The 16,504-nt window shown below is 53.4% G+C and overlaps 1 protein-coding gene and 1 long non-coding RNA gene across 2 annotated transcripts; one reads left to right on the top strand and one right to left on the bottom strand.

Moving 5' to 3' along the window:
• Nucleotides 1–719: 719 nt before the first annotated feature.
• Nucleotides 720–8,461, bottom strand: LOC309331621. The gene is made up of 3 exons (XR_014151907.1): nt 8,029–8,461; nt 6,114–6,417; nt 720–899 (listed from the first exon to the last, which is right to left on the bottom strand). It is a non-coding gene; the product is annotated as an uncharacterized lncRNA (long non-coding RNA).
• Nucleotides 8,462–8,594: 133 nt separating this feature from the next.
• On the top strand, nt 8,595–15,456 carry EGR3 (early growth response 3). Its single transcript, XM_081843920.1, is given in 4 exon segments — nt 8,595–9,392; nt 10,600–10,602; nt 10,605–10,745; nt 11,784–15,456. Coding segments are annotated over 4 exon segments (1,401 nt in total). The 5' UTR covers nt 8,595–9,232; the 3' UTR covers nt 12,881–15,456.
• Nucleotides 15,457–16,504: the final 1,048 nt, after the last annotated feature.

Raw genomic sequence — 16,504 nt, 5'->3', positions numbered from 1 at the left:
ATTTGGAAAGCAATAAAGAAAATATTTGTATCCTACTGGAGTGGCATTAGGCGTTTTGCTGCCACATGCACAATATTAGAATGGTATGCTGACTTCAATCACCCCAAAGCCTTCCTGCATTTCTGTGGCCAAAGCAGCAGCAGCCCATGTTGTTGTTTCCAGATAATCTTCTCTTCTTTGTACCTGTCAAAGAAGAGCACTGTCACCTCCTCCACACTTATTTATTACACAAGGGGGACCCACAACAAAATGTTGCAGTATTGATTGCTCCCTTTCAAAGTTTCAGCCAGCCATGGCCTTTTCCAGGACACTCCATTTATTTCTCCTCCATTCCGCACCTCAGCAGACAATCCGCATTTTGTGTGCCACTGAGCATGCTCACTCCTCGTTGGGCTGTTTCTGTGGTTCTCCCCATTGCATTTCCCCCTCCCCAAATATTTGTTTTACCCTTGCAAACGTTAAGATTCCCCAAGCCTACTGCTACCTCTTTCTTGTGTGTGTGCTACTGTTTTGAGTACGTAAGATTCCATACTTGGAGTTTGCTGCTAATATCTACACCCTCCTTTATCTTACAGAAACCCTGTGAGGAAGGCCAGACCAAGAGACAGTGACTGCCCTAAGGGTTCCCAGTGAGTTTTATTACCGAGTCAGGATTTGAACTTGAGGTCTCCTCTGTCCTAGCCCAACATCATGTTGAAAGTGTACAGTAACAGCAGGGATTATTCAGTTTGTAACTTAAGAATTTATTAAATAGCCAAGAGGGGGTGGGGTGTTGCTTAGCAACCAGGAAGAGTAGCATGTTGTTTGCTGAGGTAGCACCTGCCCTGATTGGCTGTGTGGATCTCAGGGAGCTTTTCCTCTCTAGGTTTGGTTGAGTATCTCCCTGCCATGTACAAGGCCTGCAGGAATAAAGACAAAACCTCTCTGTTTATTTCTCCTCAATTGTACACTGCTTTTGTTCAAGTTTCCTCAGTAAATTGTTACCAAGACTGTTCCCTTTGGACTCTGTTATTTAAGTGATTCTACTAACAGTGCTGTACAGTGCTGTTGTAATCATTGACTTTACTAACACACCACACTAGACCTCACATCAGCCATGCACCCTGCCTCACCCTTGGACACACTGTGCTCCCATTCCTGTTGACTGGCCTCTTCTCATCTCTCAGTGCCAGGCCACCTGCCTTTCCTCTACCATCTCCCATTCCTTTGGAGGAGTGCCTTCAAGACAAGGAAACCCCTTCCTGTTGCCTAAGGGACTGCATCCCATAGAACGCTCCCCTAAGTAGACACTAGGAGTGAAACTGGGATTGGCAGACATCACTCCTAAGAACAAAGCTGATGTCATAAGATGGCGCAGAGCTCTAGAAACCTAGAAGCTGGCTACTAGAAAGGGATTGTTTGCAGAGGCAATATTAGAAATATGAGGTGAGGTTTCTGCATGCCATTAAGCACAGCAAACAGGAAGACAGACAAATATGACTTATGGGGGCAAATAACGGCGTTGTACAGCTCTTGTTCATTGTGGGGATGATTAGGGAGGCAGGAGAGGATATATTATTTAATGATCTCCTTCCTAACTTGCACTAGCAAGTTCCATATTCTAGCAGAGTTCCAAACATCTCCCTTTTTAAATTAGGCAGCGATCAGCTTGTTGCTGACTCATCTGAGTCTTACTATTAAAGAGTCCTTCCTGGTAAAATCCCTTCTAATCCCTCTTTAAAAGAATAAACACAAGAATCTGATTAACATTAATATAAAAGTAGTTTACTCACAGATTCATTCAGGTTCACAGACATATCCCTGAAGGCAGACTTAGGTTACATAACAACTAGAACTAGTCCATAAAGAAGTTACTGTGACTAAGCAGTCACTTCTCCAAACACACAGCAACATCCAAAACGGAGAACACACACACTAATCAGAACATGGAGGCCATGTGCTCCTCCATGCTAGTACAACACACCACACCCTCTTCAAGCCTGTCCCAGCTCAGGAGGAAACAGGAAGCCTTCTCCTGAGTGGGACAAAACATCCCCTAACATGTCCACTGTAGGGATGTTGTACTTGACTGCAGTTTTACATCCCACATTCATGTCAATCAGGCTTTTCCAGGTGAATGCCCAAGTGAATTGTGCCCTGCCCCCTTAATTACAGAAAGGGTCCCATTTAAATTTTCTTCCGGTGGCAACAAAATGTGTTGGGTCCACACTGGCTATGTGGACCCCAAAAGTGGATCCTGAAACAATACCTGTGAGTATAGGGTGGTATATAAATTCAATTAGTAGTAGTAGTAGTAGTAGTAGTAGTAGTATGTTAGCTGTTCAGGGTTCCAGTAAGTCACATCCTTTCCCAGGATACTCTATTCTGTGGCCACTGAGCATGCTCAGTTCTCATTGGGCTGTTTGAGGCATTTGTCCCCTATATGATTTTGCTCACACCCCCAATATGTTTTTGTACTTTAGCAAACCTTGGGGATTCCCCAAACCTGCAGATTCCTCCCTCTTATGGTGTCGCTTTTTTCTACATAGGGATCCACACTTGAATAATGAGTTTGCTATTAGTATGCAGGATTGCTCCTGTGAATTGCCTGACTTGGTTGTTTTAAATATGTACTATATGCCACCTTCCTACCAAAACAAAAACCCCAATACAGTGGTACCTCAGGTTAAGTACTTAATTCGTTCCGGAGGTCCATACTTAACCTGAAACTGTTATTAACCTGAAGCACCACTTTAGCTAATGGGGCCTCCTGCTGCTGTCGTGCTGCCGGAGCACGACTTCTGTTCTCATCCTGAAGCAAAGTTCTTAACCTGAAGCACTATTTCTGGGTTAGCGGAGTCTGTAACCTGAAGCAAAGTTCTTAACCTGAAGCACTATTTCTGGGTTAGCGGAGTCTGTAACCTGAAGTGTGTGTAACCTGAGGTACCACTGTAGTGCTTTTCACTCACCACTTTCCCTCACTTCCAGAAAGCCCAATAAATTTCCTACATAATCTGAGAGGTATGCCTCATCAACCATGACAGACGAAAGCATGTATTTCTTCACAGAACACATAATTAAAGTATGGGATTCACTGTGAGAATGTGCAATGGTTCCACTAGCTTAGATAACATTAAAAAGGGAATAGACAAATGCATGGGGGAACATGTCTAAATTGAACCTCCAGGCTCAGGTGCAGTATACCTTATGGGGAAGATGACAGCACAGGAGGGTGATTGTCTTAATGTCCTACTTGTGATGCCTCTTGGAAACATCTTGCTGGGTACCCTGTGAAGCAGAGCTCTTCTTATGTTCTAGGTGGACATTGGGGTGCACAACTTAGATCACACACTGCATAATCACTGGAGTCCCCAGTGGTTTTCACACATGCACCCAGTGGGTTCCAGTAAGGCCAGCCTTAATGTCACAATTCCTGAGAAGCCTGAAACCAAAGCTCTCCTGCTAGACATTCATCTGGCTACTACACCCAGCAGTGACCCTCTCATGAGAGAAGATGCAGTGCTTGCATTGGGCAGTAGATTCCTCACCCTAGAGGGTGGAAGGTAGGCATGTACGGGGGGGGGGGGCTGAAATTATTCACCAGGTTGTGCCCAACATAAGCCTCATTCAAATGTGCTGCAGGTTAAATTAAATGATGAGTGGGATGCCATAAGGATCCCCCCCCCAATTCACACACATCCCAAATGCCCTGCCAAGCTGTGCCCACAGTCTAAAGGAAGGGGACAGGATAATCTGTCCTGCTTTGTGAGGATGCCTTGAGTGCTGTGTGGTTTCACTGCTGAAGTAGGTTTATTTTGAATAAGATCCTGGACGCCTACTGACTAGACCACAGGGAGCAGGCAGCCGAAACCTCCACAGTTTGCCCACAACAGGAAGGTCTAGTGCCCACTTCCAGCAAGCTTGCAAGCAGTTGGCCCTCTGCCCTTATCAGGCAGTGAGGTCACAGATTCCTACTCCTCCACTGAGAAGCAGAAGCAGCATCAGATTTGGGGGGAGGGAGAGCAGCACAAATGAGCTTTGGGAGTAGTTTTGGAGTGGGAAAGCTCTTGAGATCCATTCCAGAATAAGGATGCTGACATGTTGCCTTTTTAAGTTTAGTCCGTTCGTTTAAACCCAGTGAGACTTACTTTCAAGTAAGCATGCTGAGGATTGCAGTACAAATTGATTATTGATGCTTTATTATTATTAATAATAATAATAATAATAATAATAATAATAATTTTAAGAGCAGTTCTCATTTTCCTATTTAAAGCTCATAATCTAGCAATTTAATCAACACAACTCAAATTCTCTCTCTCACACACACACGTGATTTGTGTTTTTGTTGTGTGTACCTATTTATCATGTTTTATTGTAAAAAGACACTGAAGCTCCTATCCTAAACATATTTCCTGGGAAACCCCAACTGTAGGAGGACTGGCTCGTGGAGTAACCAGGCACAGGATTCCACTGTCAGTTCTGTTCGCCATAAGCGTGTACAGCACTTGTTATCTCCAATTTATTTGCACCCCGCCTTTCAGCCATGGCGTCCCAGGGCGGCTCACAAATGAAACATGAAGCCGAAGCCATACAACTGTCACTTTAAACAGCAAATAACTGCTGCCGAGTGCCTTCTCTCTAATAATAATCTAGATGGGTTTCCCCAGCCACTCTGGGCAGCTTCCAACAGAATATTAAAATACAATAGTCAATTAAACTTTAAACAAACTCGCGTAGTCTGAAATACAGGCCGGAGAAGCATCTCTCCCCCTTCCTTTTCTTTCTCCCCTTGGGATGGGGAGGGGGAGCCCTTCTCTGTCCTCTCTTCGGCAGTGGACTCTCCTTCCTTGGAGGTTTCTAAGCAGAGGCTGGATGGTCATCTGTCATGGATGCTTCTGGGGGTTGGGCTAGATGACTCTGGGGGACCCCGTCCAACTTTACAGTTCTACGAATCTTTCACGCTGGCTTGCTCCATTAGTTTAACTTGGGGGGGGTGAGAGAGAGATTGCAATCGTGCTATGTGCACCGAGAGGGGGGGGGGCACGGTTGCAACGCAGTGGGGGGAAGAGAAGAAGAGCAACTAGCAGGAGAACCTGGATTTCCCTCGGCAGCTCTGCGGGGAAGGAGGGCGCAGACTGGGCTCCTTCCTCGCCACAAGATCCTGGCTGCGGGGCGCAATTCGGGAGCCTCGGCTGGCCCCGCGGGGCTCCTCCGCGCTCCCCTCCCCCGGCCGGGCGGGCGGGCGGGCGGCGCCTGCAAAGGCTGCGGGTTCCGCTGCGCCTCCGTCTCTCTTTCCACTGGTAGCGAGAGGGGGGGGGAGGCCACCCGGGAGCCGGAACCGGGCGCCAAATAAGGAGAGCGGGGCGGGCCCGGATCCTGGCCTTGTATGGCGCTTCCCCTCGGCCGGCGGCCCAGCCAAGCCCGCGGCGGCGGCGAGGCGATGCCCGCGCAGGGGGGCGCCCACCCCTCGGCCCCCGCCCGGCGCCGCCGCCCCAGCACCTGCCCGCTCCTCCCAAGGGGCCTCCTCCTCTCCCTCCTCGCGGGGCTGGGGGGGGCAGGCTCGACTCCCCCCTCCCTCCTGCGCCCCGTCCCGCGCGCGATCCTGGCCAGGCTCCGGCTCCGGCCCTCCTTGCTGGCGCCTGCTGCTCCCCCTGGCCGCCCAGCCCGACCCCTCCTCCCAAAGGAGCTGAGCTGCGCGCCCGACGCGCCGAGTCCCGAGCCAAGGCGGCGCGCTGCTTCTCCGCGCTGCCGGCCCGCGCGCGCTTCTGCTCGAATCCGTTTTGGGGGAGGGGGCGCGCCTCCACCTGCCCGGGGGGGGGGAGCGGCCCTTGCACCGGGACGAGAAGAGGCTTAGGCCGAGGGCTTTGACTCCCCCCACCCACGCCCATCTTCGGACTTGCACAGGAGTCCTGTTGCAGGACCGCATTCACCCAGCATCTCCTGCTGGGGAGAGTGGAATCCAAAAGAGCGCCTGCCCCCCCCCCCGAACTGGGAAGGGCCCCTCACCCTCCTCTGCCCCCGACCCTTGCGCCTTCAGGCTTCAGCAGAGGGGAGGCAGGACGGACTGCAAAGCTCAAAACGTCTGCTTTTAAAGAGAGAAAGTCGTTCCCTCCCGCCCAAAGAAGTGTCCCCACCTCCCTTTTTCTTAATACGTTTGTAGTGGTTGGTTTCCAGCACTTCATAGTAACCGGATATCTAGGCGCTCTGAGTCTTGGGGAATGATCCAGGTAACAGCTTCGTTGTCTTAGAAATAAATGGGGGGCGGGGGGCGCCTCATAGTAGCCCATAAGTTAGTCAGCAACGCTTTCGACGCTCCAAACCTTCCCAGGATACGGCCTGGAGGGTGACGAGGCCGCCGCCTCGCTGAAGCTGAGCAGGACTGGGTCTGCTCAGTGCCTGGGATCTGGGTGGGGGATCTCCTACGACCACGTGTAGCCACTTTGGGTTCCATAACAGGAAGAAGGGTGGAATAGAAAATGTAAGGAACAAGTAAAGAAATGATATGGGCAAACACGCAAATACCCCAAACAAATCTTACAGTGCAGTTCTATTGTACAGGTTCAGAGGCAAGTGCCACTATTTTCAGTAATGCTCAACTCTCCAGAAGGATTACAGCCCGAGACTGCAGTCCTGTGCACACGGGTTTACAGCGCAATCCTAGGCACCTCCATCGAGAATTACTGCGCTATCAAAGTTAGCGCTGCAGCCTCGCGTGGGACTAACCCTCCATCAAGCGCGGTAGGGCTTGTTTAGGGGGAAAGACACCTAAAACAGCTCAGTTGGGATAACTCAGTTGGTAGAGCATGAGACTCATAATTTCAGAGTCGTGGGTTCGAGCCCCACATGGAATAGAATCCTAGAAGTGTAGAGATGGAAGTGACCGCGAGAGTCATCTAGTCCAACCCCCCTGCAATGCACTCTTGCCCAACATGAGGCTCGAACCCACGACCCTGGCATGAAGAGTCTCATGCTCTACCAACTGAGCCACCAAGGAGTAAAAGGTTCCTGCCTTGCAAGGGGTTGGACTAGATGACCCTCGTGGTCCCTTCTTACATTTCTAGGATTTTCAGATCGGGACTGTTAGGCATCTTGGCGCTGTGCCTCGCCCTCTGCCATCACCCCAAGTAGAAATCCTCCTTTGCACGTGCCATAAAGTTAAAGAAGAAGCAGCCTATGGGCGTCTGATCTCCGGAGATGCTCTGCTCAGCCTCCTCGCGCGCTCCTGCCCCGCCACTCGCTTCTCTCCCCCTCCCTTCGCCAAATCCAGGTTTCCTTCCAGCGTGCATTTCACTCCCGTTGCAGAGCTGGCCGTGCAGGAGTTGGGTAAGTCGAGCTATTGCAACATATAATTTTTCCATACATTTGCTACATAACTCGGAGGGTTTTATTTAAAGATAGCATCAGTTGGCACACTTAGCACGAAACCACCTAATTACTGACGCCTCACAAGTGCCAAACTTTAAACCGGGAGGAGGGGAGGGCTAGAAATCACTGACAAAGTGCTGCTTGCTTGAAATTGCTCGATATACTATATTGCTGCGTCTGATTTCCAGACGGGGGGAGGGAAGGGGGGCAGCGTCGGCGGCGAACAAGGCGAGGGGAAGCGGAGTCTGCCACGGCCTTCCTATTTGCATCCGAACCCAACTCCCACAAAAGCAGCGGCTGCAGCGGCTGCTGCTTCTTGGCTTAGACCAGGGCCAGGGGCCGCGAGGATCTCCGCTCTGCCCAAAGCTTTGGCCTGTTCGCTCTGGAGCCTTGCGCTGCGTTTCTTACGGCCTGCTTATTCATTTATAAAATCAGCCCGCAAGGTGGTTAACCTTTCCAGGTAGATCTACCTCACCATGTTGTTTTGAGGATGAGGGGGAAACTTTTTAGGCCGGGGTGACTAAGCTGCGGGCGGCCCTGCAGATGTTCCTGGACGGTATCAACAGTTACCCCTGATCGCACAGCGGTTAGCGGACCACAGGTCCCGCATCCCTGCTTTTAGGCCACACGGGGCTCCTTTGGAGCTTAGCGGATCCGGGCGTGGGGCTTTGGGCGTATCATGACCGGCTGCCTGGCGTTTAGGCCTATTCGCTCTGTGGTGCGTTTTCAGAGATCTCTCTGCGCAGCTCCAGCGCTCTGGGGACCCGCAGGGCGAGCCACACGGGAAGGACTTGGGCTGTGGCTGGAAGGGGGTCCTGGCGGGGCGGCGGGGTCCGGCCTGTCTGGTGCGGAGGGCCGCCTTCTTCGCGGCTCGGATCCCGCGGCGTGCGCACCGGTCTGTGGACGCAATCCCAAGCCCAAGAGGGCAGCTGCAGCACAGCGGAGCTGTTTAGCAATGGGCGCTGTGAAAACAAGGACGCGTGTCTGTCTGCTGCGGAGGCGCGTTCTTCACCCCCGCTGCTTCCTCCTCCTCCTCCTCCTCCTCCTCCCCGAAGACGAGCACGAGGTAAAGAGGGCTGGAGGAAGCGCGCCGGGGGCGGGGGGCGCTGGCCAGCCGGGTCCCGCCGCCTGGCGATGCTTCGAAAGCCAGGCAGGCGCGCGGAGCCGAGGGCGGCCTCCGGAGGGGCCCCCAGGCGGCGACCCGTCCTTGCCCCCCGGCCAGGTGGCTCCTCTGCGCCCGGCCGGGGGCCGCGCAGCTCGCGCTGCTTCCTGCTTTCGAAACGTTCCATTGTGAGGAGCTTCCATTGTGACGTCTCGGCTTCGGCTTCGGCGCCGCTTTATCTGTCCATATATGGGCAGCTACGTCACGGAGCTTTCCCGTCGCTCACATAAATAGGCTGGCGGATTTCCCTGGCTGAGCATTTGGGCTGCAGTGAGGGAACCTGCTGAACGAGCGGGAGAAGAAGGCAGGGAAGGAAGAGCGAGGCCGGGGAGGAGGAGGGGGGAGGCAGGCAGGCAGGCAGGCAGGGAGGGATTAAAGACTCCCACCATCTTCTGCCATCACATCTGCAAAGCAGATCGGGACTCCCACCTCCTCCCTTCAGGAAACACCTCCGGGGATCCACCGAGGATTGCGCGCCCCCACCGACCACCCACCTTCCCACCCTCCTCCGCCAACTGGCCCCCTCCCCCGGGCCCACAGCGCCTTCTTTCCTCCCCCAGCAGCGCCCCCCTCGCCGCCGCAACTTTTCTCTCGCATGGTCTCCTTCGCACGGATTTGCCACGCGGATGCCGCCTTGTCAGGAGCGGAGCTCGGAGCCGCTTTGAACCCGCCGCCGAAGCAGCCGCCGCCGCCGCCGCAGCCTCCTTCTCCTCTTCCTCCAGTGCTATGACAGGCAAACTCGTGGATAAGCTGCCAGGGACCATGAACACTTTGATGAACCAGTTGCCTGACAATTTGTACCCCGAGGAGATCCCCAACTCTCTGAACATCTTCTCCAGCAACGGCGAGGCGTCGGTGGCTCACTATAATAACCAGATGGCGACAGGTAAAGAAGGAAGGGGGAGGGGGCGTGTGGCGGTGGCGGGGGGGAGGGAGGGAGGGGGCGAAGCATGTCGCTCTGTCGGGGGTGGATGGGTGGGCGGGCGGTGAAGCCTTCGCGGGCAAAGAGAGGCCGGAGCTGAGCCTGTGAATCTGCCCCTACCCCTACCCCCATCTCCCATCCATCCCTCCACCGCCTCCTCTGCGCGCTGGAGCCATTGCTGCTGCCGCTGCGCTGCCGGGCTCCGGAGGAGAGGGGCAGGCAGGAACTCCCAGCGGGGGGAGAAGCTGGAAGGTACGGTGGGGCAGGGGCTGGCAAGCTAGGCGAGCGAGCGAGGGGCCGTTGGAAGCCACCCTTCTCCCTCGCGCCCCTTGGACTTTGCCCTTTGGAGGCCTTGCCACGGGTTTCTCGGGCGTACGCCGGTGGCCGTGGGGCTGATTCGCCCTTCTCTCCTGCAAGTCCTTCGCATGCATGTCCGTGTGTGTGTGTGTTTCCCCGTGTCTGTTAGTCCTTGTGCGTGTGTCTCTGTCTCCCTCTCCGTGCGCTGTGGCTTCTCTGTGGCGGCACAGGCTGCCATCGCCGCGCGGGCACCCCCTCCTCCCTGTGCACACGCACACAACCCAGCACCCCCTCATTCTCCTGCCTCTTTTTAGCTCTACGTATACAGAAATCATGTCGGAACGAGGAGCGGGTGGGAGCGGGTGAGAGGGATCTTCTTTTTCTGTTTCCCAACGTGGGGAGGTTTCTCGGAGGAGGATTCCGGGGGTCGGAGAAAGGGGGTAGGCAGAGAGGAGAACTGAGGTTGGGGCCAGGAGAGGAGGGGGCTTCCTCGGCCTCCATCTCTCGTGCCGGAGCCAGCAGGTGAAGTTGCGTCGGCTCTTTCTGGACGCCGCCAAGGAAGTGGAGGGGACGCTGGGCACCCGCGCGGACTGCGCCGGGAGGCGAGAGGTCTGCGCGCTGGGCTGGAGCCTCTTGCTGCAAGCGTTGCTGTGAGAGCAGACCCGGTTCGGTTCTGCCTGGCCTCACCCGCACAAGCAGCGCAGGGCTCTCTCATTTCGATCAACCAACACTCCCCCCCCCCCCGCCAAGTCGCAACCCCTTCTCTCCACAGTATTGCTTGATCTCCCCCGCCACCCCTAAAAAGAGAGCGAGAGAGACAGAGAAAGAAAAAACACCCTCCCCCTTATATTTTTCATAACTGGTCTCGACGCAGAAATCACGGCAAGTTTGTAAAGCTCTGCTGGAAGTCCCGGTCTGCGTCGGTGGGGTGGGAAAACGCCTGGAGAGCAGCAGAGAGAAAGAGAGAACGAGAGGCAGACCAGTTCGCTCTTGGCAGCCTGAGCCTACCTGTAACTTCAGGTACCTGCTTCCTCCTGACCCCGCTTCTCCTCCTCCTGCTCCCTCTCCCAATCTTTCCCCCTCTCTCCCCGGGGTTGTGTTCTCGTCGGACCTCTCCCTGAGTACACAGACGCCCGACCAGCGTTGCCCGATGCCTTGGAGGCTCAAGTACGTAGGAAACTCGGAGGCTCGTCCGGCGGCTCCGGCATTGGAGTCGCCTCCCTGCTCCCCTTCGCAGGGTTCCCATGAAGATGGCCTGTGCAGATTACGTTAGCTGCTTGTGTGTGCGCGCTTAGATATTCTCTCGCGCGTGTGTCTGTCTCGTCTGGGTGTGTGTACATATGTCGCTAACGTGTGTGTTTGTACATGCTTGCATTTCGTACCCAGGCAAGTGCCACAGTTGTATGTTGTTGCTTTCTAGCGTTCCAAGTGCGCGCGCGCGCGCATATGGCGGAGTACATGTATGCCGCCCTATATGTGCGTGTGGTGCGTGTGCTGAAATCGTTACAGACACATACATATCACATATCTGTGTGAGAGCTGGTGTGCTTGTGTGCATACATGGCTATGTAGAGATGCACAGTCCAGACTCCTTGGAAGTTAGAGCCTCAGTTTCCCGGCACTTGTTGGGCGCGCGGGCGGGGGATCAGCCTTTGATCGGGTTTTGTGTGCCCCTCCCCTGTAGGATCCCGATCTTTGAGCAGATACACTCAAGGGCTCCGCCTCCCCGGCCTTCCGACGGCGGCTCTTTCCTTGTGTCTGCACCTGATCGGTCTCGTGTGCAAGACCATGTGCTGGAGGCGGGGCTGCTCAGCTTCTGCCCGCGCCTTCCCGTGGTTTTGCAGGATTCGGACTTCCAAACTGGGGGGGGGGGGAATCCCACCTACGCCCAATGAATTCTCCCTTGTCTAAATAAGGGCCCCTTCCCCGCAACCCAACGACTCCCCCTGCCCCGCAATCGCTGACCCGTTTTCTTTCTTTCTTTCTTTCTTCCGTCCTTCCTTCCTTCCTTTCCCCTTTTCTCCCCGCTCTGGCTTCTCTCCTTCTCGCCCTCCGCAGATAATGTTATGGATATTGGCTTAGCCAACGACAAGTCCGGCCAAGACCTGTCGTCGTACTCGGGCTCCTTCCAGCCCGCCCCCGGCGGCAACAAAACGGTGACCTACCTGGGCAAGTTCGCCTTCGACTCGCCGTCCAACTGGTGCCAGGACAACATCATCAGCCTGATGAGCGCGGGCATCCTGGGGGTGCCTCCGCCGCCGCCGCCGCCCTCCTCCAGCGCGCAGGCCTCGACGGGCAGCATGGTGCAGGTCCAGAGCCAGGGCGACGTCGAAGGCATGTACCCAGCGCTGCCCCCTTACTCCACCTGCAGTGACCTTTACGCGGGCGAGCCGGTGCCCTTCCACGACCCGCAGGGCAACGCCGGCCTCTCCTACTCGGCGCAGGATTACCAAGGGGCCAAGCCCGGCGGCGGCGGCGGCGGCGGGGGCGGCAGCGGAGGCCTGGAGAGCAACCTCTTCCCCATGATCCCGGACTACAACCTCTACCACGGGCACCCCAACGACCTGGGCAGCCTCCCCGAGCACAAACCTTTCCAGAACCTGGACTCGATCCGGGTCAACCCGCCGCCCATCACCCCCCTGGAGACCATCAAAGCCTTCAAGGACAAGCAGATCCACCCGGGCTTCGGCAGCCTAGCGCAGCAGCAGCCCCCGCTCACGCTCAAGCCCATCCGGCCGCGCAAGTACCCCAACCGGCCCAGCAAGACGCCCCTGCACGAGCGGCCGCACGCCTGCCCGGCGGAGGGCTGCGACCGGCGCTTCTCGCGCTCCGACGAGCTGACGCGGCACCTGCGCATCCACACGGGCCACAAGCCCTTCCAGTGCCGCATCTGCATGCGCAGCTTCAGCCGCAGCGACCACCTCACCACGCACATCCGCACGCACACGGGCGAGAAGCCCTTCGCCTGCGAGTTCTGCGGGCGCAAGTTCGCGCGCAGCGATGAGCGCAAGAGGCATGCCAAGATCCACCTCAAGCAGAAGGAGAAGAAGGCCGACAAGGGCTCGGCGGCGGCTGTCAGCGCGCCCGGGGGGGCCGGGCCGGGCAGCTCGCCCGCCGTCTCGTCGCTGGCCCCCGTGGTCACCACCTGCGCGTGACGCTGCTCCCGCCCCGCCGAGCCCCAGTGCCTCTCCAGCGCTGTCTTTCGTGCCCACCTGGCGCAAAACCCGCCGAGCAGCGGCGGCGGCGGCGGCGGCGGCAGAAGCTGTTGGCCTCCCCAGGCTCCCGCGAAAGGGATGCCTTTGCGCGCAAGCCTCTCGCCGCCGCCAAGCTGGTGGTGGGAGGAAGCCTTGAACTTTCCGCCGGATCGTCTTGATTCTCAGCGGCTTAGGAGAGGAGGGCAAGCGGGGACTGAGCCACTTCTCCCGGAGGAGCTGTCCTGGGCATGGGGTGCCTGGGGGGGAAGCTCCGTCTGGCACGTGTGAAAGGGTAGCGGATGGACACGGGAAAACTTCCCTGGATTCCTCTCCCCCTACTCCAACAGATGCCCTTCCTCTGATCTTCCTCCTTTCCTTCTCCCTCGAGGGAGGGGGCACCAAAGCGCAGTGCGTGCTGCCCGTGGAGACCGTCTGTGCGCGTGTGTGTGCGTGCGTGTGTCAGCCTCTTGAACTGAACCTGGCTGCTTTTTAGCCAACAGTTAAGTTCCCCGTCCCCTGTGCACAGTGGAGTGCCCCCCCCACCAGAGCCTTCCCCCCCTCCCTTCCCAGTCCCAACGCCCTGGGGAGATGTGGAAGAAATTGGGTGACTTTTGCAATGGATGGCGAGCCAGTCAGTCCCTTAAAGGAATGCGCTGCGGCTGTGCTGCTTTGCTGTAGCTGTGGCTGCCTCTGTCTTGGTCTCCCTCTCGGAGTGCCGGAGCCGCCTTGCTCTCATTTGCCATGACTGGGGAGCAACCTGGGTGATTTCTGGCTTTTTCACATGGAGAGAGTCCTTCCTCTTTTTTCTTGGCAATTAAACCCCCTTTTCCGTAAGTCTTCCTCTTGCTCCCTTTTCTCCCTCCCTCCCCCATCCCTCCAAAAGTATTACCCAACCTCCTCCAAACCTGTAATAAAACCAGTGACACTCCCGCCCGCCCGCCCGCCCGCCCGCCCGCCCGCTGCCCCAAACACACGCCTGTCCTTTCGCCTTCCTCGGCTGGCTCCTTCGGCCTCCTCTTCTTCCACCTTGGAAATGAGCAGGGCTTTCCAAAACAGGGTCCGGCCCTTCCATGTCACTCTCAGCTTCCTAGTGCAGAGGGACTGTAAATAGCGACCACAGCAAAACTTAGTCTGGGTGTTATTATATAGCTTTAAGAATTGTTGAGGGTGGGGAATGAAAGCGAGAAAGGGGCAGTAACTGGGGAAACTGGTGCAGGCACTTCAAACTTTATTTCCTCCAAAGGAGGAGTTGGGTGAAGAGAGAGAATGAAGAAACATGGATTTATCGATCCCTTTGATTAGATTTGTCACACCAAGCCCACCTTCTTGTCATCCGCTGTTGGCAGCTCTGAATGTAGCGAGAAAAGGGGGTTGGAGGGAGTCAGGCTCCCCCTGACTTGAATGTACAGGACTGCTGAGGATCCCTATTCACTGTTCTCTGAGACTAGGCTACTGTTGGGAGTGGGAGAGGCAGGAGAGTTTACATGGTGTGTCTGTTTCTAGGGTCGGCTTTTGTATGTGTTCATACCCTTGCCCCTTCTATTCTTCTTTAAAAGCACTGTGTGTGTGTGTGTGTGTGAGAGAGAGAGAGAGAGAGAGAGAGAACGTGTGCGCGTGTGAATGCGTGGTAGATTCAGATGAACTATTTAAGTGTTCATAAGACCCTTAACGAATGGGAGGCGGGTTAGCAATTTCCAGGTCATTTTAGCTCACCTGGGGGATGCCATTTTGGGAAAGAGGGCTAATGGGCATCAATTTGGGATGCGTTTTGTTTTGTTTTTTGTTTTTTTAGCACAAGGACAATTATTTCCAGAAATGCAGAAAACAGTGTTTTAAATGCGTACTTTTTATAATGTGATTTTATTGTTTTGTTTTGTTTTGATTTGGGGGGGTCACTTAACATAAACAGGGGTGGGGAGAGAAAGCAGTTTGCCTTTTTTCCTTTACTCCTTCTGGTACGTGCATGTCATTGCATGTCTTGCTTTGTTTTTCTTTTCTTTTCTTTTGTTTTAATAAAACTGCTCAGATATTTAAGCAAAACAATGATGATAATTATTAAAAAAAACTTGTTGCCAAAAGGTTGTGTTTTATCCAGGTTTGATGTCTGCATGTTAAAAAGAAAATTAAAACAAACATTCTCAGAGAGAGAGAGAAATGCAGTCTATGTGAACTGAAAGAAACAAAAATCAGGTTTAACTACAAAAATCTAAGGGGATGATATTTTTTGAAAGACTTTTGTATAAAGTTGAGTACTTAGGGGAAAAGAGACAAATCAGATGTAATATATTTTGTGGATGTTTTTATTTCTTGGATTTATAGTACCTTATACTAAGGTTAAAATGCTTGATATTGTGAAAAAAGTGATAATTTTCACACACATTTCATTGGCTCATTTGTCATGTAATGCAAATATGATAGTTAATGCATACAGCATTTTAAAGGGGAAAATCAGAAATATTGAACTGATGTATTGTTGTACCATTTGCACTGTGAGCAAATGCTAATGCAGTAAATATATTGTGTTTGCTGACAATCAACTCCTTGTAGTAAATATCTTTATTTATTTCTTTTTAAATATCATTGTGTGTATATTATATGTTATACATTCTCTGCTTTGGGGGGATAAATCTAGTATGTCAAGGGAAAAGAAACTGTTCACTTTAAAGGGATTAGGCATTATGAATCCTTCTGATATGGAAATGTATTCTGGCACCGTACAGAAGTGTGCACCTTGTTTGAATTTCTTTCTGGGTCAGTATATAGGGCTTGGGAGTCAGAATGGCGGCACCTTGACTTTTAACCCGTCTTGGTCTTGTGCAAAACCTCCCTTAGCACTGCAAATCACAAGAACATTTACTTGGAATTAAGCTCCATTGAAATCAAGGGGAATTACATGCACTTTAGATGGTGTTATCTGTGTTTGGGCTCCGCCTCTTAATGTTTCCTCTTGTGTTGTGCATGTGATCTTATCTTCACAGTTATGTGTACTTTACCAGAATCACCATCACGGTGGGGGGCCCACCCCATTTCCATTTTATTCCAGAAACTGAGCAGCCACATCCATATACATGTTAGGTAATGACTGTACACTTATTGCTCTCCATTTAAGGCAAACATTTACATTGTGACAAAAGAAGCATTTGCACTAACTCAGATGTAGGAGGGTCTTAATGGCTTAGCTGTTAATGCTCTGTCTCCTTCCCAAAGCCTCATCACTTGAGGTAAAGGAGGGAAAACAGAAAAAAAGGAATGCATTTGTGGCATGGCATGTATGGCTTAAAACATCTTCTAGACATTGTTTTTAGGAATAGTAGTGGTAACTGAAAGGATAGTGGAGGAAAATACGTTCATTAGAAAACTGTAAGGAACTCAACAAAGCTTCTAAAGGATAGGTACTATCTTATAACCTATCTAGTGCTATAATCTTCTCTCTCTCTCTCTCTCTCTCTCTCTCACACACACACACACACACACACACACACACACACACACTACGACCGTTGATGGGTCCTCTTGGCATATACCGTATTTTTTGCTCTATAAGACTCACTTTTTCCCTCCTAAAAAGTAAGGGGAAATGTGTGT

Source organism: Podarcis erhardii (genome assembly GCF_964252035.2).
Source record: "Podarcis erhardii genome assembly, chromosome: 16".
Classification (NCBI taxonomy): domain Eukaryota; kingdom Metazoa; phylum Chordata; class Lepidosauria; order Squamata; family Lacertidae; genus Podarcis; species Podarcis erhardii.
This window is presented reverse-complemented; position numbering and strand designations above follow the sequence as displayed.